General features: G+C 49.9%; 1 protein-coding gene across 1 annotated transcript in view; it reads left to right on the top strand.

Annotated features, from left to right (window-relative positions):
- Positions 1 to 12937: 12937 nt before the first annotated feature.
- The window catches only part of LRRC75A (leucine rich repeat containing 75A), a gene marked incomplete at its 5' end in the record, with an annotated part of 38782 nt that continues 26917 nt past the window's right edge, over positions 12938 to 24802 (top strand). The window contains one exon of the mRNA XM_010080162.1: positions 12938 to 13066. Coding sequence (XP_010078464.1) covers positions 12938 to 13066 — 129 coding nt within the window. The remainder of the gene's footprint in view (positions 13067 to 24802) is intronic.

The following is a 24802-nucleotide window of genomic DNA, read 5'->3' as shown; positions in this document are numbered from 1 at the left end:
TAGTGGGAGGGGTCCCTGCCCATGGCAGGGGGTGGCACTGGATGGGCTTTAAGGTCCCTTCCAGCCCAAACCATCCTGGGATTCTATCTCCATTCAGCGATGGAAGCCATCACAAGGACATGATGGCACATAATATTTCCTTTTTTGGTTGTTTTTTTTTGGTTTTTTGTTTTTTTTTTTTTTCAGGTGAGGATAGGAGTACCAACACTCTGTGTTAAATAGCATCCTCCCTTCTTCTTCGTGCTGCAACTGCTTCGTACACACTTTTATCCCAGTTTCTTGCTGGGTGTTTCTGCTGCAGCTGCTCAGCCCCGGTGCTGGCTGCATCCCACCGTGGGAGAAGCAGCCCCACCGAGCTCATTAGGTGGCCTGGGCTGGTCTTGAATGTGTCTCCACATAAATACACAGCGTTACGGTTACCATGATTATTATGCGAAGCATAGATTATTTTATCATACAAGTGTGTTATGTATTGATTTGCCATTGCTCTGAATCCCATTACATGAATCTGCTTTATTAATGGGCTTTGTCTGGGCTTGAGATTAACTGTGATGCTGGATTTGCAAATGAAAGAATTGAAATTCATGTTGTCCATATTAATTACTTGTGCCATGCTGGGTGCCTTGGCAAGCTGTTAGAAGCTGTGGAAACCTTTATTTTTATTCCATTCCTGTTGCTCTGTCTTAAGTAAGAAAATGAGTTTGGTGCTGTGGGATTTGTTTGTTTTGCTCCTTTGCTGGAAGCCTTTTGGAGCAGTAGAGGAGGTACCAAGCGTAGAAAGAGGCTTCGTCCCCGGTGTGGAGTAGGCTGGTGTTAACTCATGCAGAAAAGGGGCAGGGAGGTTTTATTTCAGTGGTGACTTCAACCCTATTTTCTCATCTCTTTTTTGAGCTAAACCCGACCTGTATCGTGTTCCCTCTCAGGTTTTGCAGTGCAAAATCTCTCATAGGTGTCTTCTTGCGGTAATGTGGAGCCAGACTTGTGGGTTAAGCACGGAGCGGTAGTGGTAAAGAGTAACTCCGCTGTACTTGCAGTTAGAAAACAAGGGATGGATCCAGACTTGAGATGTCCATGTGCCTGCAAACCATATTGGGATGAGAAGACCTGTTGTGGATCAGGGAATCACGATTGCTCCTTCACTCGCTGTCGGGTGGTTGAGGCGTAGGTCCAGCCATCGTGGAGATGCCGGGGCGGTGCACGCTTGGGTGGGGGGAAGAGGAGAAGACAGAACTCTGTTTTTGGGAGGAATGAGGTAGGGAGCGACGCCTCGGGGCAGTGGCAGGACCAACGCGGGGTGCTTGGGGAAGGGCAGCAGCGCTGTGCTCCCGTTTCTCCTGCTGCGGGATGCGCCCGTGGGTGCCTATGAGAGGACAGGATGCTCAAGGTAAGACGGGAGAGGAGCGTACCCACTGCCTTGCCTCCCAGGGCGTGGGTTTGGCTATGGCAAAACATTTTGCCTTCTGACTCAGCCGTGTGTTTGCTTTCCAGAGGTACCGATGGCAGCCTGCGAGCGTTGGAGGTGTACTTGAGCTTTGGGTAGTGCCAGTGGTGCGCGTGGCGGTGTCTGCCTCTTCCCTTGCCGCAATCTATCCGAACCCATTTCTGTCCTGTCTCTCCTCTAACCCAGGCTTGTGCAGTGGTATAAATGGCACAAAAAAAGGCTCGACGTGTTTTTATCGGAGTCAGCTGCAATTTGTCCATTTAAATGATCTTTTTATAACATTTACATCACGCCACAGCAGCCGGTCTAAAGAGTTAATTGAATATTTCTCTCTCTCAAAGATGTCTTAAATTACTTCCCTTGAATAACCTATTCTGGAAAAGAGCTGTGTTGAGGAATCATTGACGCTTATTTTTACTAACGCCCGTATCAATAAGATCGTAGGTTTTATTCTAGCACCTATCTTGCTTTGAAGGATCCCAAAGCAATTGTCAAAGCATTTGTATAGCCTTCCACCGCTGAAACTCAGTCCCTTTGAAGTAGAGCTTAGCATTCATTGAGCAGTAACAATACATCCCTCCATAGCTAATGCAATAATAATCAACCCAGGGCTTGGAAGTGAAACCAGGTTTTAGATAGCAGTTATTGGATTGCAAGCTCTTATTGTATGTGCAGGAACGGATTGATTTCTTTTGGGTGCTGGGGGGGTCTGGGAGGCTTCTCGGTGATACGGTAACAGCATTATCGACGCTGCTTGCTTCGACGTGATGTGCCTGGGAATTTCAGTATTTTGAGCACAGCTTGGGGATGATGTGGGAGTGTTTCCCGGCGGCTCGCACGACTGCCTGCGTGCTCACTGCGAGGCAGAGCTGTACATCAAAACAAAACCCCCGTATCAGATCTGTATGGGTAATCCCCATCTCAGTATTTTTGGCAGAGCTGTTAACACAGACCTGATTGATCCCCCGAAATGATAGAGTTTCTTTTTCCATCATTGGATTGCAACAGCTTTCCTGGCAGAGGAGAGGAAGGGAGATCTTCAGAAAGCAGCATTTTGAATGGGTGGAAAAGCAAACGTGACTTATCAACCATGATTTGCAAATCCTCCTGTACTGGGCTGTGTTGGGATTGCCTTCTCCTGGGAGCAGCTGAATACGCTGTGCTCAGAGAGGGCTTTTCACCCGGCGGGTAGGATGGCATCGTTGCACATCAGAGGGAGCCCCGTGCTGACCTCCTCCTGAAATCTCTCACGGTGGCAGCTGCTGGAAGCAGGAGATGGGGCTCAAGTGGGCCAAGGCAATAAATCCTGCTTTCCTGCTAACCAGAGGCTGCTTCAACAGAATGAATGCCAGAGCCAGGCAGCCCACGCTGCGTTGCGTTAAGCTGTGAAGGGAGGGCAACGTGGAGAAAGTGGCTGGATTAGAGCAGGGAAGAGTGAGAGGTGAGGACTCTCGTTCTCTCGGCTTTTCTGTTTAGAAAAGAGGATGGTCCCTATTGCAGGGCCAGGTGAGGCTGGCTTTCCTGCAGGCTTATCTTGGTTGTCCATCACATCAGCCAAACCTCAGCTTTAGGAATCATAGAACGGTTAGGGTTGGAAGGAACCTTAAAGCCCATCCAGTGCCACCCCCTGCCATGGGCAGGGACACCTCCCACCAGCCCAGGTTGCCCAAAGCCTCATCCAGCCTGGCCTTGAACCCCTCCAGGGATGGGGCATCCACAGCTTCTCTGGGCACCCTGGGCCACTGCCTCACCCCCCGCACAGGGAAACATTTCTTCCTAAAAATCCCACTTCTCCCAGTGTCCTCCTTGAGGTCCCAGCTGGGCAACCCTGATGGCAGCTGTGGACCATCTGTCCTCCTGTCCATCCATCTGCTGCCAGGTGGGGTGCACCACAGGCAAATCCTGGTCCTTGTCTTTCTGGGGTCTCTTCCTTCCCCTGACACCGATTCCTCAAATCTTACCAGACCTTAATTACCTTTGAGACTTTTGCCCATTTCCCATATTTTAATGAGACTGGCCAACACCCAGAGTTACCTGGGGAAGGACAGAGAGGTGGAAGGACGACCAGACAGCACGGTCACTCCAGCCTTGTTGCCTGTTTGATTCATTAAGGTTGGGCCATCGGAGTCAAGATGTTTGGGTTCTCTTCTTCGCATATTCCTTAGCAGAGATATTTGCAGGGATGTGTAAAGCAAGGGTGTTTGGCTCGTTACCGTTAATGAAATGCAGGATGATGTGCGGGGGGGGATAAGGAGCAGAGAACTCCCATCAATTGTAGCGTGCGCGGGGAGACTCGGCTGTAATTTCAAACAGGGGAAGGTGTGTGGTTGTGAATGCTGCTCTCATCCCGGGAATTGTTTACTCGGCTGTAATTTCAAACAGGGGAAGGTGTGTGGTTGTGAATGCTGCTCTCATCCCGGGAATTGTTTACTTCTTGTATGGCCAGACACCGGGGCGGTCTCCAACAGGCAGTGGAAATTATGAAGACGAGTGATTCCTCCCCATCTGACAGTGTCGTCTTCTATTTGGAAATCTCTTCCCCTTTCCTGCAAGGATCTCAGTTCTGCCTTTTTTTTTTTTTTTGTTCCTGTAAATATTTAATATAAAGACATGTATATTTAGTGCATGTGAACACAGCATGGCGCAATATCTGCATGCACAAATAGGAGTCTTCAGTGCCCATAAGGCATCTACTGTCACTTTCCAAGGACAAGAGTTGTTTGAGCTCCCGGTTACTTCCGACGAAACAGCGGGGGCCTAAAGCAAAACCTAAAAATGTAACTAGTATTGATGGGTGATCAGCTGCAAAGCAGATGGGGCTGTTCTTTGGCTGGAGGAGTGGGTACAAAAGCCAGGCAGAGCTCTGTGCTTGCTGTGCTGGAAAACAAAGGTAAGAACAGTACGAGTGGGATTTTCCTGCTCCAGTTGCCTAAACATTAAATGTCTAGGGTAAGCTAATTAGAGGGGCTTTTCTTGGCAGATAACTGATAGACACGGCCACATCCAGAGACTGACTCAGCCCAGCTGCCTTAGAATAGGATGAATCACCATCTCCATATGAACTGACAGTAGACTGAGCTTAGGTGACAAATCTGGATCCTCACCTGACGGGAGATGAGATGCATCCTGTAAGTCCATTTTCTGACAGAGATCTGGGAGACTTTTGCAAGGGAAAAATAAGTATTTTTTTCACATGTGGGTTGGCAGGGAGAAGAGGCGCAGTTAGGTGCTGGCAGCCGGCGGCACAGTGCGGTCAAGGCGGGGGCTGGTGTGTCGCCTTCATCCTGGGGATCAGCCACTGCCCCGGGCTGGGGCAGGAGTCCCTCTGCAGCCACACCTGCCCTTAATAGAGAAAGGTACTAGTCACGGAGCAAAAGGAATGATAAATAGAAGTTCTGCTTCTGACCTGTGGTTTGGACACTCCAGGCAGCGTCTGGGTTGCTCCACAAGCTCTTCTCGCAGACACACGAGGATGGAAACGGCAGATGCTTGATTGAGTTTGTTCTATTTCCTTTTAACGCTTCACTGTGAAGTTGTTAATGGGAGTTCCAGCAGCAAGAGCAGAGTTAGTAGGGTGGGCGTCTTGCAGGGTTGGTGCATTAACCTTTTTCTTTGGATTTTAGCCTTGTAATGGGGTGGGCTGTGGGTGGAGCTGGCTAGGTGGAGGCACCGAGGCCGTGAGAGCCGCCCTTCGGTGTCTGCACTCAGCTGTCAGCAGGCTGGAGGCACTGGTGGGTTTGCCCACAGCCTCCTCCACGTCTTGCCCTTAGACCTGCGGCTTTTTCTGCAGAGCAAAAGAGGCTCTTGTGCCTTAGGGCTGAGACTGGCTGGGATGCGTTGTCGGGAGGTTGCTGCTGTCACCCATCCATCTGGGGAGCAGGAGGAAGAATCATAGAATCATGGAATCATTAAGGTTGGAAAAGACCTCAAGGATTATCAAGTCCAACCATCAACCCAACACCACCAAACCCACTAAACCATGTTCCTAAGAACCTCATCTACCTGTTTCTTGAACACCTCCAGGGATGGTGGCGTGACAAGTCCCACCAGAAGCCATCTGGTGCCGGCTCTGTGTGGCCAGCGGGATCCTGGCTTGGGGCTGGAGCCTCGGGCTGATGCACCGGGTTGGATGGGAAACTGGGATGCAGGCAGCTCCTGCTGGTCTAGAAGAAATGCATGAATAATATTTTGTAAGCTTAAGACGAATGCTTGTGTTAAAGGCAGTGATCAGTCTAAATAGTTTGAATTGTTCAAAGCAAATCCTGGAGTCACCTTCCCCCAATAGTTTTTCCAAGCTTTCTCTACACTGGGATCCCACTGGCTCTGTAAGTCAGGATGGGATGGGTAACTGAAGCTATCTGTTCTCATTAAATATCCACAGGCACTTTCCTGAAGAAGTCTGTTAGCTGTGGTCTGGCCAGACTCCAGTGGGGGTGATTGCATTTGCCTCGCAGTTTAAAATAAACGCAGCGCGTTCTTCTGCACATCTCTTATTTGCAGTTGTTTATTATCTGGATGGTGGCATCATCTCTCTGCCCATTAATCTGTCTCTCTGAGTTTCTGTAATTCCACTCTCCTGGAGGGGGTTCAAGCTGCCACCATTTATTATTTGAGTCAATCTGCCAGGGAAATGTTTACTTCTTCCCTGAAACATTGACTCTTTTCTGACTGCACCCTCACTTGAGGCTTGAGTGAGCAATCGTTGGTTCTGAGCCAATATTTACTCTCTTAAACAGAAAATATACCACAGATTTAAAATCTGTTTTCACACCATTCTGGTGGATTAGACACTGCAATTTGCAGTAGCAATTGCTGGTTTGTTTGGAGATTCCCAGTATGCCTTCTGCAATGGCCCATCCAGACATACTGGTCCCACCACCGGCTGCCCGGTCACAGCAGAGCCACGCGTGGCTGCTGACTGCTGCCTGCCCTCTTCAAAGGTGGCAACCTGGGCATCTTTGCATTGCTGAGGTCTGGTTTTCTTTCCCAAAACCTGTTGGAAAGTCATTGCCTTTCAGATGCTTCGCTCCTCTCTCAACCCTGTGTTAAAAAGCTGTTTGGGGAAGAGCAGAAGGAGGTGGATGGACAGCGTGAGTGTTTCAGCCTTGTTCCTTTAGGATACCTGGTTAAGAATTAAGCTGTTTATAGCGTGTGTAAGTCACCTTATTGCAATGTGTAATTGTTTATAGGAGGTGTACGTGGCTGACCGGGGCTGTTGGGCTGCAATAAATGCACCCGACAGAGAATCTTTCCAGCAATGCAACTCCACGTTGCATGGTCTTATCTCATAGGAGAGTAAAGCAGCAGTGGTGGTGAAGCAAATGCCAGAGGGCTCATCACATGCAAAACAGGTAGAGGCAGATTCTAGATGCTGTGGCCAGCCATGACCGATTGCAGCTGGCCGATCCATAAATACCAAGTTTTATGGCGCCTTACTGACCTTGTAAGTCAACCGGACATTGGAGGACTTGTGATGGAGCCAAAGTCCTACAGATCAAAGGGAAGAAATAGTTTGTTTGCTTGTTTCCAAGGGGGTACTTCACAAGGCGTGGGGGTTGAGCAGCTAGATACGTCCTGTGTCAAGAAAACCAGCCCCGTCGCCTTTGAGCAACCCACGCTGCGCTCGCTGTTGAGTCACATCTCACATGCCTGTCTCTGCGCTGACCTTACTCGCCATGTCGCTAATGCTCACCTCATGAAATCATTTTTTCCCGGAGAGGTTGCTGTGGATGATTGATCGCCCACAATATTAATCCTTCTCTTCCTTCATGCCCGACCCTTGTTTATAAAACCAACCTCTCCGCTTGGACATTCATTATGCTGCCCTGGCTATTAGTGGAGATAAGAAACAGTTTGGAAGAGATGCTGGCCAGAAGAGCAGCTATCAGGATATTTATGAGCAGGAGCCTCGGGGTGATATTTTACACAGTCACCTCATTTGGGCAGCTGGTACTCTGCATTCTCTCTGCGTTCACGAAAGCAGCAACAGCGTAACCTGCTTTATCGTATGACTTCTCACATGGACCTGCTGAATTTTCCTCTCATTGCAATTCAGCCTGCAGTGAGAAATAGTTTAATAAGCCAAAATGGGCTTGACTTCTGTTGTTTGTGGCTTAGGGGAGTATTACATGATGCTGCATCTCGTGGAAACACAACTTTGGAGCTTCAAAAGCCAGTTGTTCAACTGTTAGCTGTTGTCGTGATGCATTTTTTGACATGTAGCAGAAAGGGAATAACAAGTTGTTTTACCCGGCACTAGGAGAAGATAAGCTGAGGGTACAGCTCCCAAATGCCTTGCGTTTATTTTTCCTTATTCACTGGGAAAACAGCATTGCTTGGGTAGCGTTGCCCTGGGGAAGTCAACGGTGAGCTCTTTGTTTGGGCTGGTTTTTGGGTGGAAGGGCTGTTGCTGTGGGTGTCACTTGCAAAAGAGACCCAGGTTGAAGAGAGCATCCAGCCCAGTACCAGCTCTGTGGGGCAGCAGGATTGACCGTGCCTGGGCTCTCACCTGGCTCGGTGTTTTTCCAAAATAATTGGGTTCTCTTATGCCTTTCATGGCCGTAGCTGGGAAGTTTCCATCACTGGCTGCTGTAGAGGGAGGCATCACATTTTTCTGCTGGACTTCTTTGATTTAATTTTATAATTCCTTCATAGGTGATTTTGTTTTGCTTTGAGGTTTAGTTTTGTTGGGTTTTTTTTGTTTTTGTTTTTGTTTTTTTTTTAAATCTAATAGTTTTGCATTGCTACGCTTGCAGAAGACTCCTCCTGTGGAGGCTGAACACAACTGGTTGGTAGCAGGAAGCTTTCCTCCCAGTGGGTAAGCCATCCCCAAGGACTGACGAGTGGTTTGGCTCCCTCTTGGCCTCCTAAAGCTAGGAACAAATCAGATAAACTGCAGGAAGGGCATGGGTGACGGCAGGGAGGGTGTGCAGCAAAAGGAATTGAGCAAGAATCTTGCTTTTCAACTTAGTCCCAAAGTCGTCTCCTCTCCTTCCTCCTTAGTCTTGCCTTGATCCACCCACGGGCTTTGGGGTTTTTTCGGCCACTTCTGCGTTCCTGACGTTGCTCGTTTTGTGTCGTTAATCCCAGATTTTGCTGGAGTTGGGCACTGGCACCGGCTGCCTCATGGGGACAGATGTGCTGTTGGATGTCCTGCTCTGAAACGTCCTCTTGGCCTCCCGCCGTGCCCGTGGGGATGGCAGGACCAGAGGTGGCTCAGGGATGTGGAGATGTTCCCCTTCCCCTGCCGCACACCCCAAACCATCTCAGCACTGTGCAGGGTTTTGGGTGCCCACCAGAAAACCCCTCTCCAGCCTACGCCTAGAGAGCCCCGGTCCTGCCTGGCTCACAGAGACCATCGTTTTAAACCCTTCTACTGTGTGAAAGTTACACTTGTTCTCCAGGTAAAGATCCCCTAGGAAAGGGGAACGTGCTGAAAAAACCCCAAGGGACCGGAGCCAGATGCTGGGCGTTTTCTCCAAAGCTAGCGATTCGTGATGTGCTGCTGACAGCGTGAACTGGTGCGAAGTTATTAAATTGCAGATGAGCTCATCACTTGGCCTCGGACAAGTTCCAGCCTTGAGTGGCTTGAAAATATTACATGTGGTGGAAAAGAGACAGTGCTGGTGTGGCAGAGAGATTTAGGGAGCAGCTGAGAAAGACATCTGTGCATAAAAAGATGTGTACGGGGAGGGAGGAGGGAATATTTCATGTGAAAAATTGAAGCTGTCTCAGGAGAGAGGAGGAGAGATTCTCCAATTTATTGGTTCTACATTTTAATTTTAGTTTAAGAGAAAATTGTTTAGAGATGCTCAGAGGGAAGCGGCAAGCCTGGTTTGATCCTCCAAGATCCCAGTGTGTTGAGAGCTGCGTGTGTGGGATTATTTCAGCCAAGCCCCAAAACTGTCCCCTTCGGCAGCGCGTGGTGTTTGCCAGCGGTGCCGTATGACCATGGGCTACATCCAGCTCCTACTCCGTGTTTGCTTAATCCTGATGTTGAGCTTGACCAGCCTGGGAAGGTAACATCCTCACTGTTGTTAGGAGAGGTGTTTCTCTCCCTGAAAGACTGGGAGTTTCCTTTGGGGATCTCCCTGCCCTACATGATCTGCACAATTTCTGTTTCTCCCTTTTTTCCCCCTCTTGCAAAGGAGCCCAAGCTCCTGAACCCACTTGGTTCTGCGCAGTCACCTGTGGATTCATGCCGGGCCAAAATACATGAGGGTGAAGATGGTCTTGAATGAAGGAATGAGTTTTTCCAGCCCAATGAAGCCCATCGATGCCGGAGCAGCTTTGGTGGGCTGGCCTGGGGGAGCACAGCGCACGCCCTCATCTGCGCTCTACATCTCGACGCTGAGATTAATTAATTTTCTTTAAGTGCCAACTTGGCAGAAGCCATGAGATAGATCATAAATCAGTTTGGCCGCTTTCTTTTTTCAAATGAGGTATGTTTGCAACCAGTGAGCCAGTTGGGTTTTGTGGCTGGTTGGATTTGTTGGTTTGGGTTTTGTTTGGTTTTTTTTTGGTGCTCCCAGCAAGGAAGAACAGCCCCATGCATGTGGTTTTTTAACTGCCTTGGCTCTTTTTTACCAAATGTTGTGTTTGCAGTCCAAGTGTCAGCAAAGCCGGCGTTAGCTCAGTCAGTGCTGCAGTGATGCTCCTAAAAATAACAAAGAAAATGGTATGATGAAGACTTGCCGTCTCCTTTGTGGTATGAGCTGCAATTACAAGCAATATCAGATCCTTCTGACTGCTACAGCCAGTGTCTTAAGGTGTCATAGATTTTTATTTTTTTTTAAGCGAAGATGATAATTTTCAACCTGTCTGATGTCCTAGAGCATCAGCACTTACAACCAATGTGCCTTCCCACACAGCTGATGGGGCTGGAGCATCTCTGAGCTCAGGACAGGCTCCGGTTTACTGCAGGGCACCAGGGTGCTGTTGGCTGGGATTTGCTGTGTTAAAACACCGGGGGCAGGAGACAGGGAACTTTTGCATGTAAATTATTAACAAATTGCCTGGGTGGCTGTCAGTAATGAGCTGCATGCTGGGACCCTGGAGCAGCAGAGCTCGGGGGCATCCACCAGAGGAAGGTTGTCTCGGGGTGCTTTGAACACACCCAAGCGGATGGAATTGCAGAGTGTCGCCAGGACTTGGGGACAGTCCCCACCCTCAGCCACGTGTTTCTGTCCCTGTCTGTGGCCTGGGTCTGACAGGGATCATGGCTTTCTGATAGTTGAAGCTCCTAAGTTGTAGTTCTGTTTTTCTGCCTGGTCTGTACCCGTGTCTACATGTGCAAAGGGAGGTTACTCAGGTCTGTGATTATCTTTTTTTTCTTTTTTCTTTTTAGTTTTCAGACCATGTAAAGCTGCTTTTTTACTGCTGTGTTGATTTTTGGTGGTTTTTTTTTTTTTTTTTTTAATTTCCTGCAATATTAGCTATATCCATCCCTACTGCACTTCTACTTGTTTGGGCAAAAGCTGCATTTATACTGGGAGGGCTGGGAGCTGCGGTGCTCTGGCTGTAGCCCAGGTTTGGGATGGGCTCCTTTCTCAGATGTGCAGGGCTTAACATCTCACTGAGCTCTGCTCAGCTCTGGAAGGGAGATAAAACCTCTGTGTGATGCCTTCCTTGTGAATGCCTCATTTCTAAATGGAAGTACTGGTGGCTGTGGGTGATGAGTGCAATTTGCGTTTCTGAGATGCTCTAATGGCCTCACATGAGAAGTTCTGCAGAAGGGCAAAATGTTCAATAAATAACAAGTTATTAGTCAAAACTATAAATAAAAAGAGAGTCAGGAAGGACTGCTTTTTGCAAGATGATGAGAAATAAGATTGTCCTGGCCCTGTGCTGTGTGTCTGACACTTTTTGGGGTTTTTTTGATTTTTTTTTTTTTTTTTTTCATTGTGTCACTTAGCCAGATTGAGACACCCACGTGCCCAAATAGCACCTTCCTGTTACTGGCACCCCATAAATAACTTTTATGTTTCACTTTCTCCAGCTATACACGACAGCACCCCCTGCCCTCCAGGTCCCCTCCTACATTTCATCCCTGTAGCCGGCTGGTTTTCCCTGAGAATGGGACGAGAACACCGAATGCTTTCCCCTTTATGCACCATTCCTTCTTCACCTGAAACTTCCATCTCATTTTTGCAGCTGAGCTCTTTTCAGCCTCAAATTCTTTGTAGAACTGGGACGGTTTCGTTTGACGGCACCGTGATCAACCCCTGGGACCGTTGCCATTGCTGGGCATCACCCAACAGAGACCCCCAGAGACACGGGGGTTTTCATGGCATTTTTTTTTCCAGATGCCACCAGCTATGTGGGAGGAGGACTTGGCGTTTGACGCAGTTGTGGGCAAGTCTCTGTCTCCAGCGTGGCTGTTCTTGGGGGGTCAGAAGGCATTTTCCTCAGCGCTAGTGGAGATACAGATACGAGGAATTCATCATTGCCTGGTTTTTAGTGGAGTGTTGAAATGATTCTTAGCAGGCCTTTGAAGAGAAATATAAACTCTTATTCCTGTCAAAAAATAAAAGGCAAAAGGGAGATGGCTTATCCAAGCTCACCCAGTAAGGCAGGGCTGGAAAATGAGCCCAGCTCTCCTGGTGCTCCGGTGTTGGGTGGGACCTCCATCCAACGTCTCCTGGATGGACTGGTTCTGGCCAGGTGGCTGGTGGACCTCGCCGCAACTTGCGTTCATCTGGGAGGAGTGCTGTCCTATCCCCTGATCAGTTGCTGCTGAGGAGCAAAACATAGTGGAGACAAAATATTTGAAGGAAAAGGAGTACACTGTATATAACCCTTCCCCTCCTCGTCCCTGTGCGCTAACATATTTCATATAATGTTGAGTCCTCTGCCAAAATTCCTAAAATTGTTATGGCTAAAGATTGAAAATCAGGGAAAATAGTCTTGGAGGGGACCTCAGAAGGTCTGATCCATCCCTAGGGCAGGATCAGCTCCATCTGAACTGTTCCTGACACATCCTTGTCCAGTCTCCAACGGCAGAACCTCCACCCCTTCCCCAGGCAATCTGCTCCAGCACTTTGCTCTTCCCAAACCGCCCCCCAATTTATCCTTCTGTTTCCCTTGCAGCAATTTTAGGCTCATTCCCTCCTCCCTACGCACAGCAGACCCAGAGCACATCTATGCTATATTTATTCTCCAGTTCCCGTTTCACGCTGATCAAGCTGTCACGTTCACTGGGGGCATCTTTGATTTTACCTTGTCGCAAGCGTGCTCTTCGCTCGGTGGATTTATGGCTGGTGAGAGGCGTGAGGGTGTTCATCCTGCAGCCCTCGTGCCTCTTTGCAGACCAGATGAAGCACAGGAGCGCAGCTTTCCCCAGCGTGACGTGCTCAGGTGTCCCTTCCTTGCATTGGGTGGTGGTGGGGATCACTTGGTTTCTTCTGGGGACCACCAATGTGGGCTAATTTTAAGATCCACGCTAGCGCTGGCTTTTGTAGCACGTCTCATATTGCTCCTTTACCCTGTTTTCTGTAGGATTTGGGAATGGAGTCAACCTCTCTGGATGATGTCCTCTATCGATACGCCAGCTTTCGAAACCTGGTGGATCCCATCACTCATGACTTGATCATCAGCCTTGCTAGATACATCCACTGCCCCAAACCGGTAGGTACCGTGGCATCGTCACGCCTCGGTGACTGTGCTGGCTTGGGAAACCCTTCTGCGGAGAGCATGGAGCTTCCCTCCGAGATCCAGGGGAAAAGCCCGCTGGTTCCTGCTGGGCTCGTGTGTCTTTGGGAAGAGAGGACCCGCTCAGAAATCATGGATTGATTGCATCAGGCTTTCCAGGTGACCAAGTGACGAGCACTTTGTTTTGCAAATAATTTCTGCTTTCTGCTGCTTTTTCTTTCTGCGTTAAAGACTTTACCCCATCAGGAACACTTTTCTGCCTCGCAAGAATAACAGACCATTCCTCGCCCTCGTGCGATATTTATCATAACCCCAACTGACGAGAGAGTCCTTGGCTGTGCCTTCAAGGCCAGGTTCCCAAAAAAGCGCAGCCTCCATGGGCCGCTGTTTGGGCTTGGACATGATGAGGTTTCTCTGTGAGCACAGCCCCAGGCAGACGTGGGCTTTTCATACTCTCAGCCCTGGTTGCTCCCTGGCAGCTGTAGGAGCATAAGGGCTCTTGGAAATCCCAGGCTGGCTCCCTTCCCTGCCAAGGTAAATGTGGCTTTGTGTTGTGGCCACTGGCTGTTTGGATAATTAAGGTTTATTTCCCTGGGTTTTCTTTTAAATAAGCAATATTGTCGGTATCGGGTTCCCAGAGCAGCATAGGCTTACAAAGGTGTGAAATGTCTGAGCTCTTAAAACACGCTGGGGAAGGAGGAAGAGGGGGAAGAGAGAAGACCAAAAGCTACCTGGAGGCATCGCTCTCCTGTCCCTACTGCTAATAACGGGTCTTTAATTTCCTGTAAGAGTGTGTGAAGGGATAGAGTCATCCACTGCTGCTTCTTGTGGATGTTTTACTTAATCATAGCCTCCGCCGCTATTGAAAAGTGAGGGAAATGGGTTTTTTGAAATATGTAAAGGTTTCTTTCATTTTGCTGAGGAAAACCCACGGTGATGCTCGGGGTGTGTCTGCTTGGGCTATGGTGTGAAACTGGCTCTGGAAGGGCTTCAGAAAACTCTCTACACTCAATAAACCGCGTTGGGAAGGGTGGAGCGGGCGCAGCAGCATGTGGACATGGCTCGGGGGCATCAGGGACCCAAATCTCCATCTCCAGACGGAGGATGAATGTCCCATGTCCTGCAGCGTGAGCTCAAGATACAGACCCATCCCCGTACTGCGTAGCTAAACCCGTGCCAGGATCCCGATATATCCCTTTCCCTTTTCTTATGGAGAACAAGATCCTTTCCACTCTCCTCCCCCATGGGGCAATGAGATGGGAAACTGGAGAAACCTATTTTAACGGGCGTGTTTCCAGGCAGAGAGGCCCTGTTCTCCCACTGAGGTTACCCTTTTCCAAAGCATCGTGACTAAGCTGGCTGCTCCTCCACGTTTTGCCCTGGGAGACGAGCCGTGGCCAAGTGTGCGCTCTGCGCTCCTCGTAAAAATAACCCGAGGCCGCTGATGCAAGGGTGAGCTGCTCCGCTGCCGAATACCTGCGTTCGCATGTCTCCCTGCGTGTTTCTTTTGGCACTAATCGCTGCGAAGAAGTAGTGCCAGTGTAAGCATGGAGATGCAAGCTCCTGATACCGAGTCATGGGCTTCTAGCAAACCATGGGGGTAAGACATGCCAGAGCAAACCCACATAACACCAGCCCATGCAGCACTGAGGCTCTTTTTCTGTATGAGATGCTGCTTCTTGGCTGCCCTGGATCCTCTCCCTTGCACCATGCCGTGCAGTTGCTTTGGTGCCGGAGCAAGGGACATCTCAGTGCCGCTGGTCCCGTACGAGGCTGCTGCGGCAGATGCTGGCAGGTGGCAAGTGCTCACAGGAGAGCGGCGGCAGCTGTATTAATATAGCAAAGAGAATGTCACATATTCTGCTGCGCAGTGAGGCAGGGAGCCTCTGGGGCTGGCAGACAGTTGCTAAGCCCTGGAGCATCCCTGGGAGATGGATGAATGTTGCCTTGGAGAGGAAAGCAGGGATTGCATGGGTGACAAGTCCAGCAGCAGCAGGACTGTGCTGCGGCTCCTGGTCCATGGCTTAGCCTGTTGCAGCCGCATGTCCTTCAAACCCCTTTTTTTTTTTTTTTTTGGCAGCTCAGGATGCTGGGTTGAAAACTAATTTCATCCCAGTGTTTACTTGTGGTTTTCAGAGTCACTGGTTTTCTTTACGTCCCCAAAAACCTGCATCCCTTCGTCGCCTGGGTTATTTTCCGACATCCAGTCCCCTTTCCCCGCAGACCTCTCTCCCTCCCCGCGGTTTCTGTGACAGGGACTTGGCAGGAGCGTACGAGAGCAGGAGAGAGCTCAGGGCCAGGAGCGTTGCAGAAGTTTTGGCTTTTGCTCTGCCTGCCAAAAGTATGCCGCTGCATCCCGTGGCACGAATCTACATGAATATGTAGGTTGAGGCAGCTGTGGACTTGCCCATGTCCATATGGAGGTGGGACAGATGGGGCTGACCTGGACCCTGGTCCCTATTAAATACGTGTCTGCTTGGGGTTGTGGGGTCTCGCTTTCCTCCTCCAGCCTGGAGAGAGCGCTTCCCTGGCTTTATGTACATTTCTCTTCCCATTCCGCCTCTATTTATACCACCCTTAGCTTAAAGGAAACCCCTTGGGCTCTCCTTTGAGCTAAAATGAAAGTTTAATCTTTTTTCCAAGCTCTGGGTACACATTCTGGTCTGTGTGGCCAGAGAAAAGCTCTCCAACGTGGCTGTGGCTCAGCACCATTCGGTGGATGCTTATTCCAGCGAGTAAATTCAAACCAGCAGCGAGGCAAAAACTTTACCTTGTGCTGGAGGAGCCTGGGGTGGTTTGAACAAGCCCAAGTGCGGAAATCATTTGGGTGAGCTTTCGTATGGACGTCAGGGTGTGTTGTGCAAAGGCTGGATCGTGTCTCTCTAGGAAACGGCCTCAGGTTGCACCAGGGGAGGTTTAGGCTGGATATTAGAAGAAATTTCTTCACTGCAAGAGTGATGAGGCATTGGAACAGGCTGCCCAGGGAAGTGGTGGAGTCACCATCCCTGGAGGGGGTCAAGAACCGTGTGGATGTGGTGCTTGGGGACATGGGTTAGTGGGTTGGGTGGGGTTGGGTTGGCGGTTGGACTTGATGATCCTTGAGGTCTTTTCCAACCTTAATGATTCTGTGATTCTGTGATTCTCTCCAGACCCCTCTGAGATCCCAGCCTTCCCCGAGGTGCTTGCATTCAGGTGACTTTTGCTAAAGGAGCCAAGCGAAAACTTTTCTAAATCACTTGGAAGTCAGGGTTTGGATGTGGTCCCATCCCTACTTACAATTGTCTAATGCATTCAACCGACCCCAGGTGCCATGAGTACCCCTTCCCTGGGGGCTGGGACCCACCTGCAGCACACCCACGCGGCGTCCCCAGAAACGCCGACGGAGCCGTGCGAGAGCAGCTGCCGGCTCTGGCTGTGCCTCGCTGGGTTGCTGTCTGCTGGGGAAGCTTTCAGATGGAATAAACGCTGCCGTTGCTCGTGAACGTTGTGTTGAGTGGTGCCCGTAGATGCTGCACTCCCTGTTTCTTGCCTTGTGCAGCTGTTGTGAACCTCGGTTGTTTATTGCGCCGTAGAAGAGGCAGTTTTGCTCTTCAGGAAGCTCTCAGACGAGCCCTGCCGCAACACTTTTCCAACGGGGTGTTTGCCTAGGATGGAAAACATTTGAACAAGTGTTTTCCTCCCCACGGCCCTGGCCTTGGGGACAATCTTATATCTTCCTGCCTCCCTTCAACCCCAGCCCCGTGGAAAGGTGCCAGGCGGGTTCTTCGGAAAGCGGCTCAGCCCCAGGCACCGCCTGCAGCCGCCCCTTTCCAAAGCCGGGGTAAGGAGGCAGCCGGTGCTGCTGGTGGGTTCAGCCCCCAGGAGGATGTCTGTCTGTCTGTCCCCGTGAAGAGGGAGAGGGGACAGAATGCTTTGTCACATCCACGTGGCGTGGGATGGAGCTGCCCCGCTGCCCCGTATCTCTCCTACAGCCGCTCAGGTTTCCAGCGGGAGTTGTTCCAGGCCAAGGAGCTGAAAACACAAACGCGTGAGGAGCAAAGGGCCCCCGTAAAAAATTCACAGCTCTTTTTGCCAGCAAGAATATCTGGCTGTAAACCACTGGAAAATTCAACCAGTTTTTTTTTCCATAGCCCAAAGCCACATGTATGGATGACTGATGACCGTGATAGGGAGTGAGTCAGGTTTTCCTTTGGTTTGAGGATTTGTTGAACGTGGGATAAGGGCTGAGCAGAGCCAGGGGAGAGGAGAAAGTGAAGCCTTGGGCAAAGGCTGCTTTTTTCCTTTGTGACCTTGGGGTGTTTGATTGCACCAGCTCTTATTGTCCTGGGGATGTACCTTGGAAGCTCCTCCAGCCCCTGAAGACTGCCCAGAGTCAATCCAAAGTGAGATTTAGGCTTTGCTCATCCCCATCCCGTTGTTTTTCCATGGAGGAAAGGTCAGCAGAGCAGCTTAGCAAAACCTCATCCCAAAGTCCAGCTTTGCCTGTCCGCTCTCTCCGTGCCTGCAGCTCCATTAAGACGACAGATGAACAATGAAATCCCATTTGCACGGAGGGTGCTAGATAAGGGCAAAAACATCTTGGCATGGAACCGATACAACAGATCATGTGGTCCTCAGCCTCCTGATGAAAATTCATAGTGTTTCTAGATGTACAGGGACAGCAATGTGTCATTTAAAAACTCTTCTAAGCAGTTGGTGTGGCTGGAGAGGTGACGTGCTGGGGCTGGAAGCAGACTGGGTTTTGCCTGGGTAGCTCTGGGTAGAGTGGAGATTTATTTTCTTGTTCTCTTCTGTGTCACTTGGGAAATACATGCTGAGCTGCATCCCTGGCTCAGGTGTCTGTTCCTACAGGAGCTTTAAGTTGATCAGGTTTGCAGTGTGGGTTTGATTATGTGAATTGTCACCCATGAAAACAAGACAGTATAGAAGGAAAAAAAGTGGTTATTGTGACCTGGATTAAATAATCTATTTCTAACCCCTTCTTTAGCCCTGTGTTATGGGGATTTAATTTAGAGATGATATTGAGGTTTTATGCCCTGCTTTTTTAAAAGATGTTCTTTCGGATGGATCTGTGCTGAAGCTAAAATGAGCATTTTTTTCCTCTTATTTGCTATCCTGTGTGCTGGGACATGTGGCTAAAACTGTATTAATAAACTCAGTTTATACAGGACAAATATAATCAGGATACAGTGACCACCAGCTCGGTGCCTTTATCCCCAAACCAAGGACGTAATCCGGCTCCTCTACCATGGATGGTATTATTTGATCTTGAATTCAGATTATCATTCCAAGCTTCTGACATCACATTCGTTTTTAGAGCAGTACAAACTGAAATTATAGGTATGAAGTGATGACACATGGAGGGACGCTGGGGTGCGGTCTGTCGGATGAGCGGCTCAGCCTCGGTGATTTCCTTACCTTTCCCTTTTGCTGGTAGACGTTGAAGGAAAATGCATCTCGCACATCCTCTTGCAAAGCTCTCAGATTCCAGATGCAAAGTGCTACAAGAGCACTAAGTATTATTTGTGCTGTGCTGTAAGAAACGTCGGAAGAGGAAGGTTTATGAATGAAAACCCTCTAAAACCCCAAATTACCTGATATAAAAGCAAAGGGGATGGTAGGGATTCAACTGAGTCAATTGTATTCTGTGTTAATGGCTCTTTTTTTTTTTTTTTTTTTTTTCCCCTGGTCTTACTGCAAGTGTGAAGATCACTCTTTATGGGTATTTAAGACATCTGCAATACATTAAAATATCCGACAGTACGAACCAGGCTGCAAAGCTCAGACCCCACTAATGACAGCTCTGGTTCTTTCCTAACTCGACGTGCCGTGCCCTCTGCTCAGCTTTTCTTTGCAAAAAGAGAAAAATGTTCTCTGAAGACCCTGTGTGTGAGCTAAAGCTGAGCAGGGTGCCTTGGAAACGGGAAAGTTGCCCTTTGCAGGTTGGTTTTTTTTTTTTAATATTAAGGCTAAAAGGGAATAACGGTGAAGTCTAGATGGGCTGTGATGGTACCACTACTGGCAAATTATTGGTTTGTATGTGAATGGGAGGCAGAGGGAGAGGGGATGAGCCCTGCCTCAGCCTCCTTGCCCAAACCCCCCGTGATGGGAGGAAGCCCCTGTTGTCCTTGTCCCTCCCGCCTTCCCGGCGCTCAGCCCCTTTGCACGTGGGGATGTCGAGCGATTGATCACAGTCTGATCCGTGACACTGTTCTGCTGGCATCTCGTTTTCTTTTTAAAAAAGTGCACCTGGCCAGCATCAGCGGGGAAGGGGCAGGATGCCACCCTTTATTTAAGCACATTTCATGGTGTAGAGAGTAACGAGACTGAGAGCGTGTGAATGTGGAGAGCATCTGAACCAAGTCCCTGGTCACGTACCCAGCGCATCGCTCCCTTCCAAAACGTCACCCAAGAAACACGTTGAAGAGCCACTCGCTTGCAGTCCTACTCCCCAAAACTGATTTGGATCGAGCAGACTTGGTCTGATCCTGTCCCTTGCTCCCAGAGGATCACAAGATGGGGAATATTCCTTGGAAAAACTGTGATGAAGAAGGATGAACCACTGGAGCTGGCAAGGGCTGGAGTTGCCCTGGTTAAATGTAAATATTTTCGAAGGACCCTTCTGGCACAGCTCTCTGTTGGGGTGTCATTGCGCAGAAATAGCGGTGCAAATGCAGGTTCCCATCCCCAGCTGAGCATCCAGGACAGTCCCTGCCACGTGCTTCACCTGCCACCTCTTGGAAAATGCCAACTAAGTGTCCCCGAGGGAGGTGACAGATGAAGAAACAGGTACCTCATTAAGCAGTAATAACATACTTTATTGATGTTTTCTGATGGTAATTGACGTTTGAGTTCAGCTCATTTAGCTTTTAATCAGAACATAATTTACCGCAAAGGAAAGCAGCACATCGATTCCCTGCCTCCTCCCGGGACCGTGATTTATTTGCCTCGAGCGCTGCAGAGCGCGTGGTGGGGACCTCCTCCCGTGGTACGGCTGGAGGGGAGAGCTGGGCGATTCCTGGTATTTTAAAATCTAATTTCAGCCTAACTCACAGGTGTGTGGATACTACACAAGCAAATGGTCTGCTGCCAATGGGGATTTGCAGAAAGGAATGGTTTAATAAGGAGAGTTTGAGGGTTTTTAATCCTCTTGATGGATGGACCACTGATGATGGCTGAGGAGTTGCCCAGCCACGAATTCTGGCCACATCTGACTTGGCTCAGGCAGAAGAGTCCCACTGACCATTTGTCAAGATTTCTCTGTCGCTTTCCCTTTCTTCCTTTCCATCCAGCTTTCCAGGAACTCCCCAGTACAGCTCTTGTGTCTGCGTTCCTGGTGTTGCATCCACTTGGAGCACTCGATGAAGTGATCCCGCTCCCCCGAGCCTCTCTGCATCCCGGAGCTGTCGCTGGGAGAGCTTGGCTGGAGCACAGCCGCTGCTGTTTGCTGCTGCTCCCTTACTGTCAGCCTATCTTTTTTTCCTTAAAAAAAAAAAAAAAAAAAAATTCCCAGTCCACTGGTGCCTCTGAGGGCCCCACAGTGGTTAATGAGCTGAAGGCGAGCGGTGCTCTGCGGGTTGTGCCCTTGCCCTGGGATTCAGGGTTCTGTGCCCTGGAGGATGGAGCAGCCGGGACGATGCGAGGGGGTCGCTGCCGCCCCTTCCCAGGCTCTCCTGCACGTCACCGGACTCCCAGGGGCTGTGGCGAGAGGCTGAGAGCCCCCGTGGAATGCCATAAATATTTGCAGTGGTATCCTGGGGACAATCCTGCTCTCCTCCAAGAGCAATAACAGACCCGACTGGGGTTTGCTTCCCGTGGGATCCGGCGCGGTGCAGCTGAGACACGGGCTCCGCAGGAGACTTGTTGGGCTGGGAAAATCTCTACGTGACGTCCTGTATCTGCGACATAAATAACCAAATCATCTACTTCGAGTTTAACCCTGGGGTGAGAGGGGTACAAAGAACAGCGAGAGGTTCCTGCGTTTAGTGGCAAAGGCGGGTGCTGGGCTCTGACCTGCGGTTCCCAATGGGATGCCCCTGGGAAATGCCAGCTCCAGCACAGAGAGCGGCTGGGGCAGGGGCTGGCTGCGGAGCCACGTGTGCTCAGGGCAGGATGGTGGGAGGTATCATGGACAAAGCTCCGTGCACCCATCACTCTCCAGCATCTATCTCAGCCGGGTCTGAGAGCCTGGAAAGCAAAGAGAGGACCCCCCCGGAGATGCAGCGTTTGCTGCAGCCCGGGGCCGCGTGGGTAAGTGGAGATACCAGGTCTGTAGGTGATGGACGATGCTGGTTGCCAAAATGTGCAGGAGCTGCGGCAGTGAGTGATGGGGAGCGGCTGAGCCCTGCTGGGGAGGAGCTGCCGGGGTCTCTGCATCCCCCAAGGCTCCCGAATCGATCCTCCCGCGAGTGCCATCATCTGCTGAATACGTCGACTTCAGCAGACGTTAGAGGTCGGCGCCTTGGGTGTTTTTCTGTCTTTGCTGTTCTGTACCAGCTGTAATGATTAACTCACAAGCCAGTTGGTTGCTGAGATATTTCCAGGGTAATGAATGGCTCTTCTGGATTTGTAGGTGCTTGCTTTGTTGTATGATAACTCCCTGTGTCTATCAGAAGGATCCAGATGCATTTGTCGTTAAAAGGATGGTCCAGCGACCCTTCCAGGGATGAACACCAGCATCTAAATGGCCTTCCCATTAGTGACTTTGTTTATAGCACTGAAGTGGGTCCAATTTATTTGGCCGAGGATCTTACTGTGTACGGCAGGAGTGCGTGTTGGAGTGGTGATGCTCAAAAGCCGCCTCCGCAGTTGCAGTGTTGCTGTGCACATCTCAGCTGAGGATGCAGTCGGGGGCAGCAGGCGTCGCAGCGCGGGGTAATGCCACATGGATCCTCTGCCGTTCCCGCGTCATTTTGACTGCGGCTCGTTTATCCTCTGCTGTGGAAGCTAAGCTGGGTACTCTCCAGTAGCTCTCACTAAAGATTTTTCTATTCTTTTCTGCAATTTCCCTTTATCTTACATGCTCCCCCCAGGGCCATCTATCACCTCAAATTTTATTGCCTTCTCTAATTGCTTCTCTGAAGTCCAAGTGTAATATTACTCCAGGATCTTTTTGAATAACTTCCTGAGTTGCTGCGATCCCATTCATCTCGTACTTCTGGCTCTCTCGATAAGCCCGGTTGTACATTGCTTTTCATTTTGGTGTGTCAACACTGAAATCGAACGCATCACACTTTGGCCTTTCGTTAAAGCCGACGATGAACACTTCTTATAGCAGTATCTGAGTTGCAAAATCAGTTTCCATTTCTTTGTTTCTACAGGTTTCCTCTGCTACTGCTGCAGCTTCACCAGCTTCTGATTCGGGGTAGTGCAAGGCAGGGTTTAATTGCCGGGTCCTTGGTACTCCGTGATCATCCCAGGCGAGCAGTTGGTACTGTGTTGGGATGCCCAGCGTGGCGCCCAGTGTAGACGTCCTCGGCCATGGGATCCCAGGTTTGGCCGTGGCTTTGTGGTGTCATGCCAGTCCAGCGCTGGACAGGTCTGGCTGGTTTTTGTAAGAGTTGAACAGGAGCGGATCCTTTACTGAGAGCCAAAGAGTTAACCCTGATGGTGCTCAGTCCCTTGCTGGTCATTGTAGGGAGGTTAACGGCCACTCCCATCTCTGCGACCAGCATGGGGTGGCAAGACTCCTGCGTTTGGGGTGAGTTGGGGAGAGGGTTTGCACCACTGATAGATCTGCCTGGAAGCAGAGGATTGGGGGTTTTTTGAACCCCAAATGAAGTGAAGTTAATGCACGCGCCATGCTCAAAGGCCGAGTGTTTGGTTAGTTTGATCAAAGCCAGTTGCTCCTTTTGGATCACGGAGTTCATGGGACCTCCTGGAGACCGACCGCGATGAGCACGGCGAGGAGCGATGGGTCAGGTCGTTACCCTCAGCCCAGAGCCTGGTTTATCCCTGCGGGCACCTCCTGCCCACAAGTCCCCAGTTTGAGGCCATTTATGTTTTGCACCAGTTGTTGACTTTCTCCCTCATTGAGTTTTACGCTGCTGTCAGCCAGGACTCCACAAAATGTTAATTTTGCCGTGCTTGCTGCCAGAGCTGATGCTGTCTGCCCTGGCAAGGACTGCCTGCCATCTGCTAAGGGACACCTTCAGCCACCACTCCTGCCAGTGTGCCAGCCTTCTCCAGTAAGGCAGTGGAGACCAGAAGTGTGGTGGGACGATCTCACACCGACCTGAGCGCTCGCTGCCGGCTTCGTGTTGGCGTGTTTTGACTTTTGAGAGAGGGAAACAGTGGATTTAAAGCCTTTCGCACCTCCCCGGCTCCTGCTTTTGGAGGAGGAGGACAATTTGCTGGAGAAAACTCCGTTAGGGCTTCAAAAGGAAAGTCTGGCGGTGGCTTGCTGGGGCCGGGGCTGGCTGCAGCGCAGATGTCTGCGTGCAACAATAGGCTGCGATTCAACCCCGTGCTTTGAAAGCAAAGGGGGGAGGGGAAAAAAGAAGAAAGGAAAGAAAAAAAAGAAAACCAGAAAGCCATTAGATGACTTCAGCCCCGCGTGACTACATCAAAAGGGAAGGCGTCGTAAATTCAGTTTCTATTAAACGCCGGGGCACCAACGCCGGGGAGCGGGATGCTGCGCTGGTGCCAGCGGCCGAGGAGAGCTCTTTGCGGGGCTTCCTCCCGGCGGCGGCGTTGACCTGGGTTGGATTTAGCCGCTCTGTACTGGTGGATGGTTGACGTGCCTTTCACTTCCTAATTGCCTGAGATGTGTCCCCGTGCCTTCTCTTGCCGCCTTCCCAGCAGGTGTTTGTAGGTCCCTGTGGCCCAGCAGCGCTGGCCCGTGTTGGGGATCTCCTGGCGCTGGGCGAGCTCTGCGCGTGGGGACGTTTCCCAGTGCTGAGATAACATGTCCTCTTCATTTTGTGGTCATCCTTTCCAAACCCTGAAGTTTCTGGTGGGTTGCTGTGGATTTGTTCTCCTTGGCTTCATGCTAATTTGTAAGAACTCATTTGCTGCATGTCAAAACCATTGGAGATGATCTGTCCTAGGGCATCCTAGAGCACCTCTCACTATTTTCTATCTTTGTTTTATGTGGAATCACTCAGTTTGCCATTGTGAACATAGTTCTTTTTCTCTTAACTGGTTGTTTTGGTTTTTTTTTTTTTTTTTTTTTGCGTAATAGTCCAGACTATTATCCTATTGTCCTAGCTAATTGCCCAAGACAAATACAACAAGGAGGAGCATTTGGAAAGAAATCGATCATTCTCTGGATTTTCTGGGTGTGAAATAGGTCATGTTTTCAAGGTCATTGTCTACTGAACTGTATGGAAAGCAAACATCTTGGTTGAGGGGTCTCTGCACCAAATATTTTCTATGCAGAGAACGTTGCTCCCAGGATGCATGAAGTTTCCCTGGCCCGTGGCTGTAACGGTTTGTACACAGCCAGAGTGGCAACTGCAAATCCTGCAGCATCCAGAAAGGAATGATGAAAGTTTTTTAAAAGAAATAGAAAAGGGAAAAAATATTTTTAATTTTAATTAAGCCAAAATAATGGTTTTGAAGGGCCAGTGTGGGAGGTTTTGCCTGCTAAGATTTGCAGGACAGCACCTTTTTTTTTTTTTTTTCCCCAGAGACTGATTGCAAGTGACAGAAACATGGGACGATGTAATAATGCGAGAAAAAAACCTGTCGCTTCCTCCAACCCGAGACAAT

The sequence above is a fragment of the Pterocles gutturalis genome, unplaced genomic scaffold, assembly GCF_000699245.1.
Source record: "Pterocles gutturalis isolate BGI_N339 unplaced genomic scaffold, ASM69924v1 scaffold1159, whole genome shotgun sequence".
Taxonomy (NCBI): domain Eukaryota; kingdom Metazoa; phylum Chordata; class Aves; order Pterocliformes; family Pteroclidae; genus Pterocles; species Pterocles gutturalis.
Note: the sequence above shows the minus strand (reverse complement) of the source record. Positions and strands in the feature narration are given on the sequence as shown.